The 22,546-nt window shown below is 43.2% G+C and overlaps 1 protein-coding gene across 1 annotated transcript; it reads left to right on the plus strand.

The window, feature by feature from the left end:
* The first annotated feature begins 40 nt into the window (after window positions 1–40).
* Window positions 41–1,040, plus strand: gnrh3 (gonadotropin-releasing hormone 3). Its single transcript, XM_031877486.1, has 4 exons — window positions 41–45; window positions 224–366; window positions 570–650; window positions 981–1,040. The coding sequence occupies exons 2-4, from the start codon at window positions 229–231 to the stop codon at window positions 1,032–1,034; spliced, it is 273 nt and encodes a 90-aa protein (XP_031733346.1). The 5' UTR covers window positions 41–45; window positions 224–228; the 3' UTR covers window positions 1,035–1,040.
* The last annotated feature ends 21,506 nt before the right edge of the window (window positions 1,041–22,546 follow it).

The following is a 22,546-nucleotide window of genomic DNA, read 5'->3' on the forward strand; positions in this document are numbered from 1 at the left end:
CCCCCTCTGGCTAATGCACCACATGCAAACAAGGCAAATACAGAGGTGAGTGAGTCCTCAATGAAGTTTGTTCAATGTTCATTTGGTTAGAATTGCTCCTTATTAATTACTGTCTAAGATGCTGTTTGCAATGCTTTATAACCCCTGGCCTGCGAGCTGCGGAGCTGCGAGAGAGAAGGCTGTGACATTATTGTTTTTATTACAAATTTGGCTTCCTCTGCAGCTCTAATGGAAGCGAGCAGCAGAGTGATGGTGCAGGTGTTGTTGTTGGTGTTGGTGGTCCAGGTCACCCTGTCCCAGCACTGGTCCTATGGGTGGCTACCAGGTGGAAAGAGAAGTGTGGGAGAGCTGGAGGCAACCATCAGGGTGAGTGATTTTATTTTTATTCATACGTGGAGTCCAAGGTTTGAGGATACGTGGTGTCTTTATGAAATATAAAGCAAAATCTAAAATGAAATACTTCTCTAAAATTGTTTCTTTTCCACAGTGTTTCAACAATATGCTGTTGGGTTTAGATTTCATACCAATCTTGGTTTCATCCACTAAAAACTCTATTTTATTGTACTTAGATGATGGGTACAGGAGGAGTGGTGTCTCTTCCCGAAGAGGCGAGTGCCCAGACCCAAGAGAGACTTAGACCATACAATGCAGTAAGTGCTTATTATACATAATTTATCACGAATGTCTACTTCAATTGTACAATATTAATGTATGCTACACCACTGGGTACCATTGTGTTCCAAAGCAGCAATGACAATATACAAACTGCTCAATGACTGTTTTTATTTTTCCCTTTCTGCATGAGTGAATGTGTGAATGCTTAATTTAATCTTTTTGAATGTTGGCAGATGATGCTAATTTGCTCAAAATTGTTTTGGTTTAGTGCTGTACATATGAATGAAGATTGATACATTTTGTTATATAAAATATTCAAGCAGCAGATCAAACTGTTTACTGAGATTTAATTTCAATCTCTTCAGAATAATGATGATTACAGTCATTTTGAGCGAAAGAGAAAGTTCCCAAATAATTGAAGAGCCACACAAAAAAACAGAAGGAAAAGAAAAGGACTGTATTTGCATCTCCATCAACACCTGTTATGGATCGCCCGAGTGCAGGATACCGGCTTCAACTAATCATCACATTTATTGCACAGATCAATTACATGTATGTCTGAAATTGTAATAAAGTTTTTGAAATCTGATGGAATGATGAAATGTTTTGTTCAATCAGATTATCATATTGTGATCTCACTTTGTAGACGTGGTTATTAGTATGCTAATTAAATATAAAACGCCATCTTAAAGCCGTTAAATAGATAAAATTGCCTTTGTAGAGCAGCCACGACCGACAAGCATGACAAACTTGTGACACAACAATCTTAGCATGACAACAGCTGGTGATTAGGCCAATTTATTAGAAATCAATGACTTAATTGAATTTGCTACAGTTTTGGTAATTCTATTTTCTGCCACACCAGTCGTGTGCATATGTGATGTGGAAAATTACACCAGCTGATTTTTGTGTTCGTACCTGAATGTTGATTAGCCTCCGCGAACTGAAGGAGACAAAATATGTTCTGCTTGTGATGTCCTTAACAGCTTTTCTGCAAATTTAGGATAACTGCAGCCATCCAAAACAGAGAGAGCGTAAAACTTTTCTACCCCCTCCTATCCGAACAGGAAATTGGTGTTCATTATAAAAATTGGAATTTCATATCAGGAAAGGAAAAGAATCAGCAGGGGGCATATGTTTTAAAGAGAACTCATTTTCTGGCAAAGCCCCACAGACAGAGCACCATACTAATCGCCTGGTGCATAAGGGGCTAGGATTCATGAACTGTGCTGACACCGTGGAGGCCCTGCATTGTTAGAGCGTGGTTGTAATGCACGCCAATGAACCCAAACCCGCTGGCACAACTGGGAAAAGGTGAACACTATAAAAGCACATAGAATTAAAAAGAAATTAAACCACATTCCATTGCACTTCCAGAACAATGCTTGTTCATTTGTGATACTTCACATCGTTGGTTTAATAGTCATGGTTGTAATTTGCATAACACAATCATTTCCTTTGATGAGGAAGTCTAAGATTTCATTTTTTAAGCGTTACATTCCCTTTTACCTTACAGAAAAGTTACAGAATAAAATGTTGTCCCGGGCATTTTCTTCTGAGAGTCACTATGAGACTTGCTTGAATTGATTTATCCTTATCTTTATGGAGTATTCAATAATGTTGCAGCATCCCCATAAAGGATAATTATGCTTTTACAACATTTCCTAAAATATGGTTTTAATTCAATTTGGTATACTTGTGTGAGAATAATTAATGTTTACAGACAAAGCATAAAATCCCATAAATTCCCTTTAAATAATCCCAAAGCATTTGCTGTGAAAGCCAACTTCCTCCGTCCCAGTGTCCTCATCAAGGACCTGCCTAATTGCACGTATATCAGGACAACAAAACCTGCTGGTATCTATGTTTCCAAATTTGATTTAACCTCACTTTCTCCTTCCCGGACCCCCTTGTGGATATTCACTTTGTTTACCTCAAATTAAACTTCATATTGTTTACAGCCTCCTGGTCCCTGAACATTTTATAGCATTTTAGAATTATTTATTTATTTATTTTTTGTAATGATTGTAGTGTTGGGATTCATTTGAATGTTCCCCTCATCTGCATGAAAATTATATAATTAACTTTTGATTAACCAGCTCAGTTGAGTTCGTTCCCCCATGAACACTGGTGAATAGTACCCACCGCATTTTAATGACTGTTTTCCAATTGAGTGGCGACCTTTTCATCAAAGAGCCACAACTGGGGCTAAACAACGGTAGAAAATAATCACGGTGAAGACAATAGCAGAGGCCGACAGGCTAGGATGTCATCTTTAAATATAACAACAAAGATGAAAGCAACCTTACTGCACGTAGTGACTGTGGCGAGAAGCCAAGTGCTTGTGCTGCTGGATGCCCCATTGTTAGAGCTGTGGAGGTCACATCCATTGGCATATAGAGAGGGAAAGCACAGGAAGCTGAGAATGGCCCATTGTTACATGTCCTTGCTCAGAGGGAATTCCATTATGAAGGGCAATACATTTTTGATACTTTGATTTTGGTGCCATTCATTTGTTTTTAAAAAACAGAACATACTGTATTTGGATAATGGCTTCAGGAAAAAGAGGTCTCAGAGCACCTCCATCCAAGGCTACAGCACTGCATTAACACACCTGCCAATCAAGCACGCCCGAGCAGATGTGCATCCTCGCACAGCCCACCATCAAATAAGCATTCTATCATATGCATAATATAGTTTTCATTTCATTGCGATTATGCTTCGTGCACCATGTGTGTGTTTCCGATGGGTCATAGGAAACTTTTATTGAAGCGGAGTGTATAATAAAGTCATTTTCCAGGTGCTTGTTGTGGCTCTTATTATGAACAGAATGATAATTTCCCCTGGAGGAATCTGGCCCTGCATATCAATTGAAGTTTAGTGTGGGTCTTACTATGTTCCCGCAGGCTATAGTAGAAGGCAAAGTCATCTTCAGAGAGAGTCTAAATGTCAGGGAGGTCTTCAAACACTTTTTCTCCCAGAGCCTTACTGAAAAGGCTCTTTGGAAGTGCTATATCTTGGAATTGATATGTTGGAGGTGAGGTAAAGATGGACACAGAAGGCCTAATGTAAAGCAGTTGACGTGAAATTTTATTGGAAGAAAATATGTAAAAACAACGAAGGAATTGGTCACAGAAGAAATGAAGCTGCGACTGCTCTTATTGAGCTGCGTTCTGAGGTAAAGCGTCTGCTCTCCCACTGTTTATTTCATATCCACACGTCTCCACATGGTGACACTCTTGAGCTGCGTGTTTTGAATCTGCTCCTGGCTGTCGGGTCGCTCAGCAATTCCATCACTTAAGTTTGCAGAAACTGTTATTCCCCCTAAATCGAACAAAGACTTCAATCAATCATCTCTAGCTTTGCAGGAAAATTGTTAATTTTCCTGCACGCTGACTGATGGAGTTTGTGTTTATACCAAAAAGTATTTTGTACAATGTTGCAGTGGAGCTGTACAAGTGGAGCCTGAAAACCAAGCTCATTATAAAATGTGGAAATTCATATAAAAGCATTTCATCGGTGGAAAGTCATAGATTTCTCTCGTGTTCTTAGTTTTGCGTTTGCAAGGGATTCATTTTCTTTTTTTTCCATTTTATTTTGTGACTGAAGTTGAAGTGCAGAAAACTGTATGATAGCATGTACAGTATAGTGGATTGGCCTTCCTTCTCCTTCTTGGCTGACAGGGAACCTTCCGGTTGTGATCCGACTTCTCTCCTTTGATCAAAGAACAGTGTTAAAGCACTGGGAGAAGGAGGAGGTATGAAATATGAATGAATACAGCTGTGTTTTGATGGATATGTCTCAAAGTATCCCAGTAAGAGACTGCTAAAGGCCAGGAAATCTGTTTGTGTTGTGGAAATAGGCTCTTCCTCGCTTGTTTCTTTACCAGCTTCATCTTGGGTAGCTTTTCACTTCATATTTTAGAGATCCTTTGTTAGGAAAGAGATCAGACCCTTATCCATGCATTTGTAGGAAACTGTTCTAAGAGGCCCTAGTTCATAATATATATATCATTAATGACACAATTTCCTTTGTTTGGTCTTGAAACCACCTTTTGAACAAAACGAGCGCCAGCCATGAGAGGAGGATATTTATTATTTTTCTAGGGTAGACCCAAAGTTCTCACAGATGGAGTGAGATCTTCTATGAGGTGATGGAGGCTTTGTCACTAGTTATGTCTGTGATTCCATTTCCTTTTCTAAAACCCCATCGGGGAGCTCTGACTCATTTTGAAGTTGGAAGTTGATACTGTGGTGTAAAACTAACGTTCCCATCTGAATTAAGAAACTATCAGAGCGCGCACAAATCTCAGATTTTCGGAGTTAGATGAACTCATCGCTCACATTACGCTTCTTTAATAAACAAAGACAATAAAAAGATGTGCTCGTAAAAACACAATTATTTTTGAGTGATTGTAAAATGAAAATTGGTGCCTATAGATGTCTTTACACCACACACACCGCAGCTCCACTGTCTTATTAACAATAATTTAAAGACTCTCTGATGTCATTAAGGACGATATTAACTAGGATACAGCCTTTGGACCTGTGGCAGGACAATGTCTCTGGACTACCGGAGGTTCAAAACTTTCTGCCCGGGCTTTATTAGCCTCACTAATAGCTGGGTTTCCCAAATGCCACGGTCCACCTCTGCTGGGAGTAAGGGCTCAGATCCTGTCAGAGAGGGGTCGCACTAACCAACTGTAATCTTTAGGGTACTCCACTCCCGCTGACCTACATCTATCGCTGGTTCCATCCCCCCCGCTTACCCCCAACCGCTATCCTTTCCCTCCCCAATCTGGTCTACCCATCCCACTTCAGTTATGCCACCCTTGGCTCTCCCTCCCACGTCTTACCACCCTTGTGTGATAGTATCCCCCCACCCAACCCGCCCCATGCCTGTTCCAGCCTCGTCCGGCTGGCCACAGCGAGGAGCATGCCTTATCCTGTGGTAACGGCAATTAGTAGTGTAAAGCAAGCTGTGGAGAAGACTGGATCCCTGTCCACGTTTCAACCCCAGATCACGAGTCTCCAGCACAACTTCAAGGCAAACCATGCAATTAGCTACAATAATGATAATGTGTTGTAGGGGAACAAAGAGAGAGTAAAACAGACAACTGGTGTGAGGGAGAGTGCGGGTGCTAATAGTAGGGGGGTTATTTGAATGCTCTGGTGCAGATAGGAGACCAAATCAGACTGATTATCAAACGTATGATGAATTACATTTTTCCTCTAATTATCCATGCCTTTTATGTGTCAACCAACTTAGTGAATTTTGCATTCTAGACATCTCCGGTCAGTGGTCTTTGGGCATCACACTGGGGTTACATCTTTTATTTCTGCTAAGAAACACCCAAGGAGTTACTCATGTGGCTATGCTGATGGGAAGAGGGGAGAAATGTACTGACAATTTTCTTGACTTAATTAGATACTTTCAGAAATATTTTGGCAGTGGTACAGGAATGGAAAAAGGGGAAGTATGTGTTTTGATGTTTGACTATCGCAGATGTGTTGACACAGAGTCAAAACATGCTGGAAACAAACCACAAAAACCCAAACCACAAATAAGAGCATTTCAAGTCAAGGTTGTGAGTAGATCTGGAAGCAGACTCACTGCTTTGGTTGGAACACAAAAATGCAGCTCGTATTCTCTCCGCTGTGAGCAGAGACCATTCCTACAGTCTTACATACAGAGGTTTATAGAGGATATTTTGCTGGGTGTTGTGCAAAACGAACCGTGTCCCCAGAGCAGCAGCAACTTCACCTTGGCGGAGTAATGCTGTGATATTCTGTTTATTCTTCACTCACTTCATTTTACTCAGAGGAAATCCTCTGGAGATGGCTTATCTTGGAGCTGGAACAGGTGCACTCTAATTTACTCCTATTGCTTGGGGAGCCCAGGGGCCCCTGTAGAGAAGAAAGTAGCGATGTAGCACACTCCACTGTAAAGCACAAACAGCCAGAGAAAGAGCATTTAATCGAAAGAGAAGAAAACTGCGAGCTTTGAGTGCAGCCGTATCATTTGGATGCAGAAAATCTTTCTCTCCTTTTTTTTTTCCTTTTCCGGAGGAAAAAGGACCCGTCATTTCATTTAACTTTCATTTGTTCAACACTGTTAACTTTGCTTGAAACTGTCATGCTACACTTGGCAAAGCAGCAGATGACGTGGGGGACCTGTTGTATTACCCCTGCATAATAAAACGTTTCCTCACCAGTCATTCCTGAAATATCTGCAGCATTTACGGCTTAAAAATGGTTTATAGTATCTCTCATATGTTCCACTTAAGTTAAAGTGTACGTAAATGCGCACGCTATTGCCTATTTGTTTTGGTAATGCTGCACATTTTCAGCCAGGAAAAAAGTTTGTTTCATCTTTCACCCTCATTCCTGCATTCACTGCGAAACAGCTAAGCTTTCAACTTTGAATTTACTCTCCAATTCCTTTTCTTTAGAGAACTATGGTTTTGAAGAGTGGAGCTGGTATGTTATTTGTTCGGTATATTATAAGTCTGAATTCAGTCAGTATTTTTGTTTTGTATTGTTCGTCTCTTGGGAATTATGCAATCAAAGCAGATGCCTCAAGCAGTCTAGAAAGCGCCCCATGTGAATAAGAGAAAAGCTTGTACACAGCATTTTTTGTATGTGTGTATGAGAAAGGGGGGCATGACAACAAAGCAAATATATGGCATTGTTCTCTGTATACTATAGCCGTATGCTGCACCTTTTTTAAGGTGAATATAACCATCAAACCTGTATTAATTTTTTGTAAGTGTCAGACCATTTGACTCTATTCAAATGACAATTTTACACCACTGATGGAGTGCATAACTACAGCATATGCACTACTTTGACTGATGCAATGGAGGTCCAACAGTGAATACACTGGATCTCTATTATGGAAAACAAGGATTGAAGATTGAAGAATTTCACAATGTATAAACAGATGTTTCTCAATCAGGGAAAGTGAAAAAAACAAACACCAGAGAGATAAAGGCTTTGGCAGAAAAAGGAGTAAACACAAAGAAGAGCGTGCGATACAAGGACAACAAGAGAAATATCATATACACTTTTAATGAGTGTGCCTGCCCGAAGCTTCTGTTTTTAATCACCTTTCCATGTGACATAATTTGCTGCAAGATTGTATATGCTTGAGGGACTTTCAGTTCTTGTCAACTCAAGAGCATTTGAACCAATCAATACCTGTCTATCCTGTGGCACACTCATAGTTGGCCATTAGGAAAGAGCTGCTTAAAGTAAGCTCAGCCAATACCATTAGCCCTAGCCTAAGGGCAGTTCCATGCCTTAGTCAGGGTAGGCACCTGCCCCCATCACCCCCACCTCACCCCCTTAACCCCCCTCCACCCCTCCCCCTACCATTAAGAACCTCCCCTGAGACATCATTTGGACACATCGGCCAAAGAGCACTTCTTTATTCCCTCTCTTTTCTTTCCCTGGCTCCACCAAAAATCAATACATCTCCCCTTTTTCTTATTTTCACAATTTTGCCTCAATATTATTCTCTCCTCTGCCACAAACCAATGGACTATCCTTTTTTTTTGTCTTTTCATCTACAATTTCCTGTGACTTATGTCTCCACACCTCATGTTTTGGAGGGAAGGAATTGGAAAATAATTAAATGATCTTGTCCCACTGTGTGCTGAAACCATTTGAAAACAGTGTGGTCGTTCTGCATTTAGTTGCTCCCATTTTAACCCCATATAGTTCTACTTTTTTGTTGTTTTTCTATAAAACATTTTATGTCGTGTACAGGGTTGCTTTGCAAACTCAGCAAATGATGTAGCTGTGCTTTGACCTACTCGTTTGTTTTTGACACTCAATAAGGGAGACATCAGCACTCAAATATCTCTGCAGTAATGAGTGAACTTCCTCTGTGTCAGTGTTTTTCTGCTGCGACTATGTCATAATACCAAACCCAAGAGAACAGAGCAGCGTACACGGTAATGCTTCCTGACTGCTTCTAATTTTATTGCAAGGCAATGCCTCCACACAGCACAAAGTTTCAAAACAAGTGATACAATATAATGTCCTCAGAAGTCAGTCATTCAGTTATTGCCCTCCCAACCCTCTGTTTCTGATAGAAACAGCAAAAGTGGGGTACTGCCCTAAATCTTGGCCAGTACTGTTTACGATAATAACTCTGAAGAGTGATAGCTGGTTCCGCAGCACTGGCGATTTCTGTGGCCGCCTATATCGATCGGGGGTCCTAATGAGCAGCAGCGGAGCTGTGGCTAATGGTGTTGTGTCTGGTGTCCATAGTAAACGCCCACGTTGAGATTATCATTCCCAGGGGGGGACTGAGAAAGGTTTTGCCAGCCCAAGCCCTCAGGGTGCGAGCGACACACTTCAGGGGTCAAGGTAAACTATCAAATGAACAGCAAGGCCTTTTCTTCCCTTGCTCTAAGGACGATACCATATTACACTGCTACAGTAAAGACTCAATCTACATACAAACCCATGTGATGCCAACACACAACACCAGACATATTTTACATATTTGTTTTATGCAGCGCATATACCAGAGGGTATGATAACAAGAGGAACTCAGCACCCTGTTGCAACCTTACTTTATCACTTCAGTTCTTTGTCTAATTTCTCTCCAGTAGTTGTAAAAAGCTATTACCGGGGCATTGATAGAGACTTCACCAAACTGCCTAACTGTTATTAAGAGACCTCAAATGAGACCTGGCTTGACAGACTGATAATGGCTTATTTGACTTCAGAGATCGCCCTGGCACAAACACTCTAGCCCCTCCGCATACCCATGACAGTCATTGTCCTTTGCTATGCGCGGCCGTTCTGTTGGTCTTGAGTGACATCCAACAAGTTCAGCAGATTCAGAATGTAAGTGCACACCAGACAGCACATAGTGTCTTCAAAGAAGCAACTGAAACAGACTCATTGCAATGAAGGGAGTTGTTGCTCCCTTCATAAACCTGGCTTGGAAATGAAACCTGCTGTCAACTCACATGTGGGAAGGGAAACTCTTTAAGCTATGTGGACAATTAAGTTTCGATAAAACCGCAGCAAAAAATGCATCTTTAGTACCGCAACCGCACAATTCCTCCATGGATTACGCTTGATGGTATTCAGCTCAGGGTGTGCACAGAGCATTAGCAGGGCAGTATAATGAAGTCAACCCAACGCACAGCACCTCTCAGAGTCATGCCCTGTTTGGAGTCACACTTCCATGTCCTGGCAAATGCTGAGCATGTAAAACAGAACTGTCAATTATTCAACATGAACGGGAGGATGTATGGAGTGACATGGGGGGTGGACAGGGGCCGACTAAGCCTCGGGCAGATAGGGGGTACCACTTTGATGTGAGTGTGTGGGCCTGCAGAGTTGAGCAAGGTGCACTGGGTAATCTGCGAGAACACCCCCACCCCACCACCACTCCTTCGTTTTTCTTTCCCCTCCCTCCCAATGCTGAGCCTCTCTGCACCTTTTATGTCCTGCTTCATTTTCCCCTCTGACACGCACTCCCTCTCTCGCTTCATCTCTGCTTCTCACATACATAAACAAACCCACAAACGGATGCACACACACACACACACACATGCTAGCACACGCACGTGTGTATACACACAATTACATGAAAGCAACCTTCCTTTGTCTGTTAACCAAACAAGAGAAGGCAGCACTTGTTACAGATAATAAACTTGTGAATGGCTGATTTTGGAAAAATAGCGTTGTTGCAGTGTCACAGGAATGGCATTACTCATTTATACAATGAATACTAAAAGTTCCCCTCTCTCGAGTCTCCTCTCGTAGTCATACAATAGCAAGCTTAATTACATTAAGTTCTGAGAAGAGGGAAGTTAATGGATGACATTTTGCTACACCACGAGTGCTCCTTCCAATAACAATAGAAACCCAAATAAGACCTAATTAATATGCATAGCAGAGCCAATGAACTTAATTGTCAAGTTGCTTTTATCAACCTGTCAAAGGATTGACAATTAAAACAGCCTCTGTTAAAACTTTAATGAGAAGCAAGTAGGAGAGAGGGATGATGAGGGAACAAAAAGACGCAAGCTTCATCCGTCATGAAAGACGCTACAAGACAACTACCCATTATTATTTCCTATCAGGATAAAACTATGTAAATCATATTATGCATTTTTAAATAATAAGTCAATGAGTAATATTTAATTTATTACATATACTCTTAGAATGAATATTTAACGCTGTTGTTAAGTTGATGAATTCATTCGATAATTTAGCGTTGAGCTGCAACAGCAGTTTTTTTTTTTATTCTCCTCAGAATGTCCTTCGGTTTCTGTGCGGAAATCCAGAACAAGTATGTGTCAGTTTTCAAGTTCAACAAGTAAACTTCCTCAAGTCTTCCCTCAAGGAGGCCGGAGCGCCTCATCATTTCCAATGGAGCTTGAGCAGAGCGGAGGTCCATAGCTGGACATGAACTGAGGGAAAGGCAGCATTTTGACTTGAGTTTTTATCCCAACATTGACACCAGCATGTCTATGTTCCAGAGGGGAGTTAAAACTGCTGACTCACTCCCAGTGCGCTGGTTGTTGTTCTCCCTTACAGATGTGACCGTTAATAGGCCTGCATCCATAATCATTAGTGTGTCTCAGTGCACAGGTACCCGATGGGCCCCGTGCGTCTGCCATTTGGTCTCGGTTCACTGTGCTTGCCTGCAGATGTGAGCGAGACACACACCTGCTCAGGGGCTCTCAAACAGACCGGCGCCATCCGTCACAGCTCACGCTACACTCGCTCTGTCGGAACAAGGCCTTGGTTCCGGTCCAATGGCCCTCAGACTGTAGGTCAGCGGCCGTCTCTCGTGATGAACCCACCCTACCATGAATCATATTCTCTTGTCCCTTTATACCCACTCCACTCCATCCAACCCCAACCCTCATTGCCCCTGTTCATGGTTCGCTCTTCTCTCACACAAGCACTCAAGCGCATTGAAGTAGCTCAGGTGAGCCAGGTAAAGACAGCACCTTAAAGAGAGACATAAACTAATGATCATGTTTTCCCACATCATACACTCCCTCTGCCCATAAGCCACAGTGCACTCAATAAAAAACGAAAAAAAAACAAAAAAAAAACTTTCGTGTGGGTCTTTCACGGGCATCAGGCCACGCTTCACACTACATTTGTTGATGTGTGCATGCATGTGCACGTCTCATGCCAGCCCGCCTCCCATCAAGTCCTAATGAGGCCAGCTGGCTCTGTGCTCGGACCAAACCAAACTGGAGAGACGGCACAGTCCTGGCTCTCTCCGCCTTGTACACCCCACCTCCCCAATGCCCACCCACCCTCCCTCTCCTCCAGATATCTTGGAGAACCGTGGACGGCTGAGCACACACGGCAGATTTGGAAATGGCCAGTGTGTTTGTTAAAACTACTATGTCTCCCAGATCCCTTGGCCAAGGCCTGAATTAGAAAGTCCACGGCTGCAGCCCCAGACCTGCCTCCTTGGTTGCTTACCACTACAATGTTTTCAGCATCTACAACAGCAGTGGTGATGTCGAGGTCTGCTGTAGAACAGCGGAGAGGAGGAGATATACCCCGAGGCACAGTCAAGGGAATATTGTTCCTGACTATGGAAACAGAAACACAGCCGATGTTACATATATCTACAGTAACTACAATAAAAACTCAGATAAAACAGATCCTAGACAACATGTCATAAAGTATTTTTCTAAGAAAGCTGGAAAATCCAACAACACACATCAGCAGCCATATTTCAACTAAGTGTCCGTTATTCCTGAGCTGCTGTCTTTTCAAATGTTTTATTATCAAGAAGATGATTTCTTATTAGGCTACAGCAGTTCATTTCACTACAGACTAATTAGAGGCATTGCACATTATTAACAAGCATTATTGTTGATAAGGGCCAAAGAGGTCTGCAGAGAGACTCATATTGTCCAGGCTGTTACTTGGCATACAGTTATGTCCATGTGGGTGAGTAATTCCAGCTCCCTTGCAATGTCTCCTTGACAACTAAAAATAATACTACCTCCTCTTGGTAACACAAGAAATCATGCGCAGAATTTGTGCATGATTTGTACATGCATACCAACATGTGCATGCATTAACAGATGTGGTTCTGCTCACACATGCATAATGCGCCAACACATGTGTACATGAACATCAGTTTGTGTACAAATCTACATTAAAAAAAATCTGCAAACATACTCCTTGTCCCCTTCATCCAATCAGGACCCAGATCTTGTTCACTGCAGTCTGGAGACAGCAGACTGCATGTGAGTTTTTTTTGCCCCGGAAGAGAGACTGGACCAGGGGGAGCACCTTAACAGGTAGCCCTGGGGTGCTTACCAGAGTTCGGGCAGCCAGGGGGAGAGAGTGGCTCTGGGAAGCCGTACCACCACTATCCTCTCTGTCCACTGATTATGAAGCAGGTCCCAGACGGGTGCCTTCAGGAACCCCCCAGGCTACTCACAGCCTCCCTCTCCTCTGTTACTGGATCTGTCGCTGGGGGATTCGACTGAAGTGTGAAGAGGGGTGTATGTGGGAGACGTGCCGAGAATTCAAAAAATGTGCGTGCTGATTTCATTTGTTGTCTGTCTGTTAAGTTGTGTTCTGGGTGCAGAATTGATGAAACAAAAAAACTGTACAGGGTTCATTGTCTGCGTGGGACTGATTTCAGATCATTTCGATTTGACTTGTGTATTCCCCAGATAACTCAGCATGTCTCAGTTGTTGAAATAGTCAAACTCCAAAACCAAAGATCTCCTGTTTTGTATGTGCAACAAGAGCTGAGAGGAAAAAGGTCTCAACACTTGGGCTCGACTATAACCCTGTCTTGAGTTATGATGACGTCCCAAGTTTGCAAAAGCCCTCTGGCTTCAACTATCTCTGACATGGTGTGTGTGTGCATGTGTGTGTTTGTGCATGTGTAAAACTCCTTGTAAAGTCCAAAAAAGGAAAGAAAAAAAATCATAACTAATGAGCCCATTTAGCGCCCAGCACCTGACTTTGGCCCGTGATCTCCGGGAGACATTAGAGGCAATTTGCCATCGACTTCAGGGCTCGTGTCCCAAACGTTATCAATGAGCTTGTCAGGTAGAGACCTTACCTCCCTTTGTTTCCTCCTCCACCCCCTCCCTGCTCTGGTCCCCCAGCCTGCTCCCTGGGCCCCTGAAGAGGAACCAGCGGCATGATGTCACACACCTGTTTGGCTGGAGGCTGCGGCCCGGCAATGCTCGCAGCCGTGGGTGTCGCGTTGGCACCCCTCGCTCCCCCCTTGTCGCTGCCTGCTACGCCCCGTGGATGTGTCAAAATGGCAGATGATGGTTGGGGTGTGTGCAGCTGCTTGGGAAGAGGAGTGCCAAGGGCGCTCATTTCCTGCGGTGAGTTTTAATTTGCTCTACCCGCGTCTTCTGAAGAACCCTACCCCCCCCCCAACACACACACACAAATACACATTCATCTACTCCTATAAACACAGATCTTACCTCAACATACACACACTTGCAGTAAACACACACACACACACACATACTGTATACAAATCTGCCACCATCCATGGGGGCAAAAGCCCCACATGCCCAAATAGAGGTGAGTGCAGGCGGGGAAACAGGATGGTGCCAGACTTTAGTTGTGGAAGCACACTTTTCTTAAAACTTGAATAAAACTCCAAACAAAAATGTGTGCTCAAATGATCTAACTGGTGCGTGTACAAATCACTTCTCAGAGGCGTTCAACTGGGTAAAAAGAGACAAGTCACAAAATCTGCAGATAGAATACGCGGCTAGCATTGCTACGTTATGTGAGTGGTCTATGTCTCTTGACATCTGCTGTGCAGTTGTCACTGGTAACTTAAATCCCCATTGATCAGACAGCTAGAGTGAATTTGTGTTGCTGTTTTTTTTCTAACTCCCACTTTGCGAACAAACCCATTTTCACACGGGGCACACGCATATACCTGACAGTTACACCCAAACAAGCCTTGCTGTTTACTCGAGAACAAACACATAGACGCCAACCAGCAAATCTATTCTCAATACACACATCACCCCAGACGTAAAGAGATTCAATTTTCGCCTACCGGGAGTGTTTCCATTTTTTTACGCAACATTTTTTTTCCTTTCTCTCCTGTGTCAAGACAGCTGCCTTTGATGTTAGCATCTAATATACAGGGCTAAAAAACTATAGTTTGCTGTGAGCTGACAGATAAAACAGCGCAAGACGCCATTACCCTGCAAAGCGGAATAATGAGGAGACCTGAACACACAGAAGACAGGAGCCCAGTTGAATTACCGTGGTCTCTCATCCAAGGTGGGAGCTTTTTGACAGCTTTCCAGGCAGCACAACACATTACCATACTGACGCTGCTCTGTAGTGCCAAAGAAAAGCTTTGATGAAAACATAACTGGGAAACTGGGAAATCTTTATATGTGTGTGAGTGCGTTTGTGTGTGCGTTTGTGTGTGCGTTTGTGTGTGTGTGTGTGTGTGTGCGCGCGCACATGCATGTTGCGTGCAGGCGTGTCCATGCATGCATGCGTATGTGTGTGTCTTTGCTGAGTGTGTCTGTGCATGTCTGTGAATGCTTGTGTGTGTGTAACAACAAAGACGGGACAACAATGGGAAACCAAGCAGTGTCAAGCTGCAACTTTATGTTCTCTAATTACTAAGTGGATACTGTATTCTTGAGTGTGCTCCTATTGGCTAAGATACAAGGGCTTATTTTTTGATTTATATTCATGTTGATGATTCAGTTGAATTATCAAAGTGTCCAACCCAACTGACAATATGTCCTAAAGAAATTCTTCAAGTGGAGAGTAATGCTGCCAAATGTATTCTGCCATTTCATTAATGTGGTTAGCTAGTTAGTTATCCATATTCTAACGGAGTAGGCTTGATGTTAGATCTTTGGCAAGGACACCCTGTACTGAGTTTTGGCAGAGTACTGTGCCGCAGTATGCTGCTGACTCTGGGTCTTAACGACAGGCTAAACGAAGCGGGCGTTACGGCCCCCTGGATAGGTCATTACTCGTCCGTGGCCAAGAGCTAAACTGGAGCAGGGCTTTTTAAAGAGGGGAGCAGGTGTGTTTCACCATAGGGGCTGGAGCCGGCCCAAGACCAAACAGCCTTAACGGTCTTTATCTCCTTCATAATGAGGCCACGCTCTCCACACACCCGAACTCTGCCCACATGGGCTAATGCTGGAGGTATGGAGACCCAACCCTCCCCCCGGTTAAATGGTGACACTTTCAAAATGACCCATGCCCCGAGCAATAGAGGAACAGTGGCATGTCATGAATGTCTATAGACTCAAATTGGTAGGGCAGTATATAATTGAACATGTGATTTTTAAGAATTTCACCAAGTTAATTAGTAAAAAGCGGGTTCTAAAATTGAATAAAATACCTTAGAGTATAAAGGCAACGTGTTAACCTTCTTTTATTTAAAACTAAAATGTTTAAATAACTCTGTGAACTGGATCGGGGTTCCTCGACATGTGTGTGTGTGTGGGGTTTGGTGTGTGTTTTATGTGTGACTGGCTGCGTACGTGAGTGTGTCTGAGTGGTATTGTCCCTCTCCTCTTTCACCTGTCTGAGTAGGTTCTCTGGTACGGTCCCTGTGCTCCCCACAGTCTTCTCAGCCCTGTCAACCGAGTTGAACTTGATCAACATCAAACGGCATTGCATTCAAAAGTATTAGTGTTCTCTGTTGATGGGCCCTCTTGCTATCACAAATCAGTCCCCGAGCTACTTCATTATTTATCTCTAATTCATCAGTGTTGTCTCCTCGCACACGGGCAGTAATGCACACACATATCCTGATTGTGAACACACAGGACACACATTGCACATCAGCACATTAATCTCTGCTTACCTTCTACAGAGCTTTTGTTTTTGTGATAATCCGTGTCATCACAGTTTAGCTAAAAACAATGTTTTTCTTTCTACCTTGTCCCCAGGTCAGAGCAAAGCAGAAATATTCCTGAGGAGTGATTAGGCTCATGCTTGTACTTTCAAAATGCTGATTATTGCGGCGGACCCCGACAGGCCTTGTGTTTTTCTCTGAGCATTCTGGGGATGTGAGTCCGAAAGTAGCCCCATGGTGCCGTGACCCCTGACCTAGCGTGGGCGATCCCACCAGATGTGGAGTGTGTGCTGGGACAGTGGCGAGGGGCAGCTCGGTCTCACGCGGGGAGGCCCTGTCTCCCCAAACTGCCACAGAGAGCATGGCCAGAGGGGTTCTGTCAGCACCGTTATCAATCATACTCCCTCCCTGTCTCTCTCTCTTAGTCTTTCTTTCCTACTTTTTCTTTCTCTCACTCTCTCTTTCACACTATTTCCTTTTTACGCTGTCTCTCACTTTGCATCACTTTCTGTCGTGTCCTCTTCCTCTGCCTGCTTTTGTTTTTCTCTCACATTTTCTTTTCTCTCTCTCTCTCTCTCAGATATCGTCTGTTCCACTTAGGCTACCAGCTCTTTTCATTTTCAGTCACATACTGTACTTCAGCTTATATACACACTTTAACCTTCCTAGTGTGACTGTTTTTCTTTCTTTCACTCTCTAATCTGTTTCACCCTTGCCTTTCTTCGGTCGTAGCGCACACTTTTACTCTAAAAAATGTTTTTTACCTGTCCTTTAGATTGACAAAGCAGATGCACTAGAAGGACTCGGTACCCCGGTCCAACTCCAAAAGGAATAGATAGACCGTGATTTATCATACCCAGGGAATCTGATTCAAGTGCACAGGAAATGGAGAAATGGGCAAAAGAGCAAATATGAAAGGGAACAAAATCAGCAAAAGAAAAAAAAAGGAAATAGAGAGGACAACCAGTGGAAACATTCACAAAGATTAAGTTTGAAAATAAGTTGTTTTAAATGTATTCATGTGAATAGAGGTGCAGTGTAATGGGAGATGGAGTCAGGGGTCATAGTTTGAGGAATAGACGCCAGTTGTCCCTGCCATCCGGTGTGAGGTGTTCTCTGACACATGGCGCTTTGAAGGCCCCAGTCCCTCCTATCGCTGCGATCCTTTACATCTGCAATCAGGGCAAATGGGTTACAGCCAGCATAACAGACAACAACTAAATAAACAACATACCTGGGGTGGATCCCCTCCAATTCCGGACTGCCAGTCTGGCTTTGGTGCATTTTTAAAACATCACTAGGTAATTGAACTCGAACGTTCACACTGACACATTTGCATGGTGTAAAGGGGGGTTGGTGTAAGCAATGGAGCAGCTGGTACGCACCAGTACGACTCCGGCTCAACCAGTCCTTCTGACTTCATATGTAGCACTTAATTGGTTCCCAAGGCAAGAATGAAATATTTAGCTCGCACGTCCTTTAAAATGCGATTGATTTTGATCTGACAGCTGTGCCTGTCCCGCGCGAGGGAGTGAGAGAGAGAGAGAGAGAGGAGAGGGTGAGGGCTGTCTGGGCTCGTTGCCTGAGAATAGCGCGACAACACCCACTCAACCGCACACAAACACCAGTATATGGCCACTGAATGTAAAGGATCACTCATGGATGCCATATGCTTTCAACTAAAGCCTCCTTTTAAAACCCCCCTATTTAACCTCTAAGATACAACGAGCTTAGAGCTTTGGACGATCATGAGTGAAAGCTGTTTTTATCAGTACAAGTTCAAAGCAAAATTGCCCAGTGTAGGCTATAGTGTGCATGTGCACTCTCATACATGCATTACAAACTGAAATTTACTTTAATTTCATGTTTAAAAGTCAAAATTATCAGGTGTAATAAATTCATGCAAAAATAAAAAGGAAATCTAAAATTGAAATAGCACTTCAACTTCAATGGACTTAATCACACTCTCTATGTAGGTGCAGATTCTACTCAAAAGTAATGCTCTAACCAAAGTGAGGCAGATATCCAATCAAATTGGATTAATGTCACTAATTATATGACAGAAATGAGCGGTGAAAGGCAGTGGTGTGGTCACGCCATAACATGATAGAAATGCATTAAATGAAAACATGCACGGGATCCATGGCTGGGAACCTCCCCCCTGTCAAATTGACTAAGCTGCAAATTACGTACAAACGGATATATCCTTTATATAACAGCAGTGATTTTCTCCACTTTATCCTACCTGTCAAGCTCAGAACATCACAGGCTAATTCTTTATTAAGTGAAAGGGCATCGGGGACCAGATGATCCAATTTAAGTACATTGGGCAGAATAGAAGACTAATTAAAACCCATATTTTTACATTATTAATTTTGGAACTTCACTTTTAATGAATGTGAAAAGACAGGCCTTCCATTTATACACACATACTCTTTGGGCTGCTCAACAAGGGAATAAGAGTTACGGGTATACTGCAGGGGCCGGGAAGAATTTGTAAGCATCCATGACAGACTTAATATCAAAGTTTAGACAAAGGTGTGTGTATAGCTAACTTCTGCATCATAAACACGGATGTTAATTGAGTGTATAGCTGCGAATCCTTTGCTTTATTTGGGGCTGCTGTGAGGCTCGAGACAAAAAGTAATCAGGACGTCTGTTGCCGGGGGTGCAACCTTGTCATTTAGCTCTCATTCTTCCCTTCAGTACCTGGAGAAAGAAAGAGCGAAAGAGGCACCTACATGTCATTTAATGATGTGCCCCATTTACAGTCACCTCTGCTCAAAAGCAGTCCACTTTTTTAGCAGCGTCACCCTTAATCGTCCATCATGCCCTCTAATCAGACCATAAAGAACTTGACCCCGTTTTACTGCTAGCTTTAATTATCTTAGCAACTACCAATAAAAAGGCTGAGGCTTTCTGCATGGCCTTCATCAGAATAATGTTTGAATGTCAAAAGCATCTTGTCCTAGACACAAGGATAAAAAGGAAATCATTTGCAATGCATATTACAAGTTGAAACATAACTGAATGAGTTGCTACTGTGTGAAAAAAAAATGGTTGGAAAATGGGGAAGGTGGGTCTTGTATTTACCCTTCGTAAAAACGATTCCTCTTTTTCGCTCCCCACAGGCTAACGCATCCTCACATCCACAAATAGGCACAAGTCAAAGGCCAGCGAGTTTGTAAAATTGAGTCAAATATACAAAACAGCAATATTTAATGGCGTTTCTTTTTTCACACCAAGTGACCCCTGCATGGAAACTGATCCGTTTTTTTTTTTTCCTCCGGTTTCAGGAAACTCTTGGAAGGCAAAAGCAACATCCTGAGTTGGTGAGGAGACAGGAGAGGTGCTGACATGCCGACAGGCAGGGGATCCTGGGAAAAGCCACAGACAGGAAGAGCCTGACTGACTTTGACCCCCGAGGTCAAGGCTGGGGGCTCGGCAACTGAAAGATGTTTCCAAGCCACACTCAGACCATCATAGAGTTTTACAGGAAATAGCTTAGAAACACTGTATGCTGTGAAATGTGGGAGATCTTTTTATTGCTTGCTCTTTTGTTGTGCTCTCTGTGACATAAAATGCATTTTGGCCCTGGGCTATATTTGACTTATTTGTTTGAGGGTTACTGTATGTAATTGAGTTGGGCTCAAGTCCATTTCTCATCTCTAAAATGTGAAAAACAGTATTTGTTCAGTCTGTGGATGTGCTGTGACTAATAGAATTATAGACGATGGGAAATGTGGAGATTTGCGCGACAGAGTTTAGACTGGGACAAAAGCACAGTGTTGCTCTGCTGTTCCAATTTCTGACATGTGTTTTGAATAGAGTGAAGTTTCTCCACTTCTTTTTAGGCTTTGTGTGGTGGGTCTCCAAAGGCCCTTTACAGTTGAATCAAATTAGGTGAGAGGAGATTGTCCTTTCCCCAGTCTCGCAGAAGGACCCATAAATCAAGCCATCCATCGTTTGTCACACCTCTGTCTCCCAGCTCGTGGCTCAGGCCCACCGCGTTCCGACTCTGAGTTTTTACGGCACAAATGTATCCATCAACCCCACCGAGTGGCCGCCAGCCGCCACGCCGCCTCAGCGATCGATGGGTGCGATGTACCCTCCCTTCTCGGCCTGTGTGCAGCTCTCTCTGCGTGGGAAGGGGTAAGAGGAGCCTCATTTTAGCTGGTTTTAGCCTCGGGCCACTACTGTGATTTTACCCCATGCTCCTGGCCTGACGTCATTAAAGATGCATGATGATGGATACCATGAAGTCAACCTCTCCGAGGGGGTTTTTAAGGTGAAAAAAAAAACATTGCTTGTTTTTCAGATCACACTAAGAATAAATCAAGACTGTTTAAATGTAGAGGTTGCAACTGGATGCATGTGACTAATCTTTCAATGCACATCAGAAGAGAGAGTAGGCAGGTATTTAGTGTTGAGGAGGCATGTTTTGACCAGTTGGTGGTGCTCCTGTCACAGTGAATTCACAAGCTGGGCTCTCTCTGTGTTTCAGATAAATACACGGCTGGCTTTTTCCAAACTGGGCAGGAGAAACACAAGACAATGATGCAAATTTAGATTTCATATCAAGACATGCTTGAAAAATTGTTTATTTTTTCTCCTATTTTGCAACAGAAACTTGTATTTGCTGTTACTGATTTTAGACTCTTTCACTCCCACTTTTCATAATCCGATCCCCATCTTCTCCTCCCACAACATGTACATGTTTATAAGATGATGGAGGATATTCATGAGGCCCTACTAAACCATAGTCTGAAGAATTAGGAAAAAGTGAATCCATATTCATATGCGTGTTCAGTTATTTTAATTCTGGAATTTCAGTGTGGCATTAAAAGTTATAAATATTTCTCCATATTATGCTCCATGGAAACCACAATATGTAACCTTGAATTTGTTACTTGAGGTGTGTGAGTGTCTTAGTTCAATGCAACGTGCTGAAAGTGTGTATGTCACTGAGTGTGTGTGGTGTCTCGTGAAGAACCAGTGCGTCTCCAAAGGGAATGACAAGGGGAGACATTTGACAGCTGTGCTCCTCGGGTTCAGAGGTCATGTCAAGTCCTGGATGAGCTCAAGGTAAAATGCTTCACAGGGCCCGTACCGGTCAATGGGTATCGTTTGCCTCAATAGCAAACAGGGTTGGCAGTAATGGGACCTCAGTCATATGTCAGTGCCTGGAAGAAAAGTTAAATACCATGAGGCCACATTTATAGCCTCCCAAAACAAAAGGGAAAGGGAAAAGATTGAACTTTTAAACTCCAATTTATAGCTTAAAGGTGTCATATGCATGGCAAACTCTCCGAGGTAGCATCCATTATCAGTCAACACCTCTCTCTTTCACTCACCCTCTTCCCTCAATCTCTTCTCCCACTTTCTCCATATACTTTCTCCATCCCACCCTCCCACTCTCTCTCTCCGTGTTTCAGCTCTAACTGCAGTTTCTAGCATCTGCCTTAACCGGCGCGGTCCATGCCGTCCCTGCTGGGGAGTAGAATCCAGCCCCTCACTGGAAGACCCTGAAATAAGGCCTTTATCAGCCAACCCCACACAGTATCAGGGGGCCCCCCGCTCCTCCAGCAGCCTCTGATGTGAAGGAGAGATGGACAGAGCTCTGTGGTCCTCTGGTCGAGCACCAGAACAGGATTCAGTCTATTGTACCATTCAAATTAAGCAGGCATCAAAAGGGAAGAGGAAGCTGTTGTTGATGTATTGTCTCGTGTTATTTTAACCGGCTTAACTCAAGCCTCTTCATGGTGGAGTGTTGTGGTGCTGGATGCCGATGATGATAAGTGGTGGATTCTCTGTTAAGACTGCTAAGCTGCTGTGCTGGCTGAACGGGGTGCTCTGGCTCCATTGGCTGTCGTGGCTGATTTTGGCTGTGGTTGAACCATTTCAATAGGTTACCATGGATTTATCCACTCAAAACCGCTGACTTGGCTGTCCGTGTACAGCCTCTTCATGTCACCAGTGGGACTCCTGTTTATTTCATAATGCTGACATTTTTTGAGGAGATTTGATAACGAAAAAAAAAAAATTAAAGTTCAACACAACAACACACAAAGGGAAACTTTTTAGTCAG

This window comes from Anarrhichthys ocellatus, unplaced genomic scaffold, assembly GCF_004355925.1.
Source record: "Anarrhichthys ocellatus isolate YVR2014 unplaced genomic scaffold, GSC_Weel_1.0 scaffold3, whole genome shotgun sequence".
NCBI lineage: Eukaryota > Metazoa > Chordata > Actinopteri > Perciformes > Anarhichadidae > Anarrhichthys > Anarrhichthys ocellatus.

Excerpts from the sequence above, each read along its gene's own strand:
- gnrh3 (XM_031877486.1), top strand. The coding sequence starts at position 229 with ATGGAAGCGAGCAGCAGAGTGATGGTGCAGGTGTTGTTGTTGGTGTTG. Across the intron at positions 367-569 it reads AGCTGGAGGCAACCATCAGG|ATGATGGGTACAGGAGGAGT; the intron begins GTGAGTGATTTT and ends TATTGTACTTAG. Across the intron at positions 651-980 it reads GACTTAGACCATACAATGCA|AATAATGATGATTACAGTCA; the intron begins GTAAGTGCTTAT and ends CAATCTCTTCAG.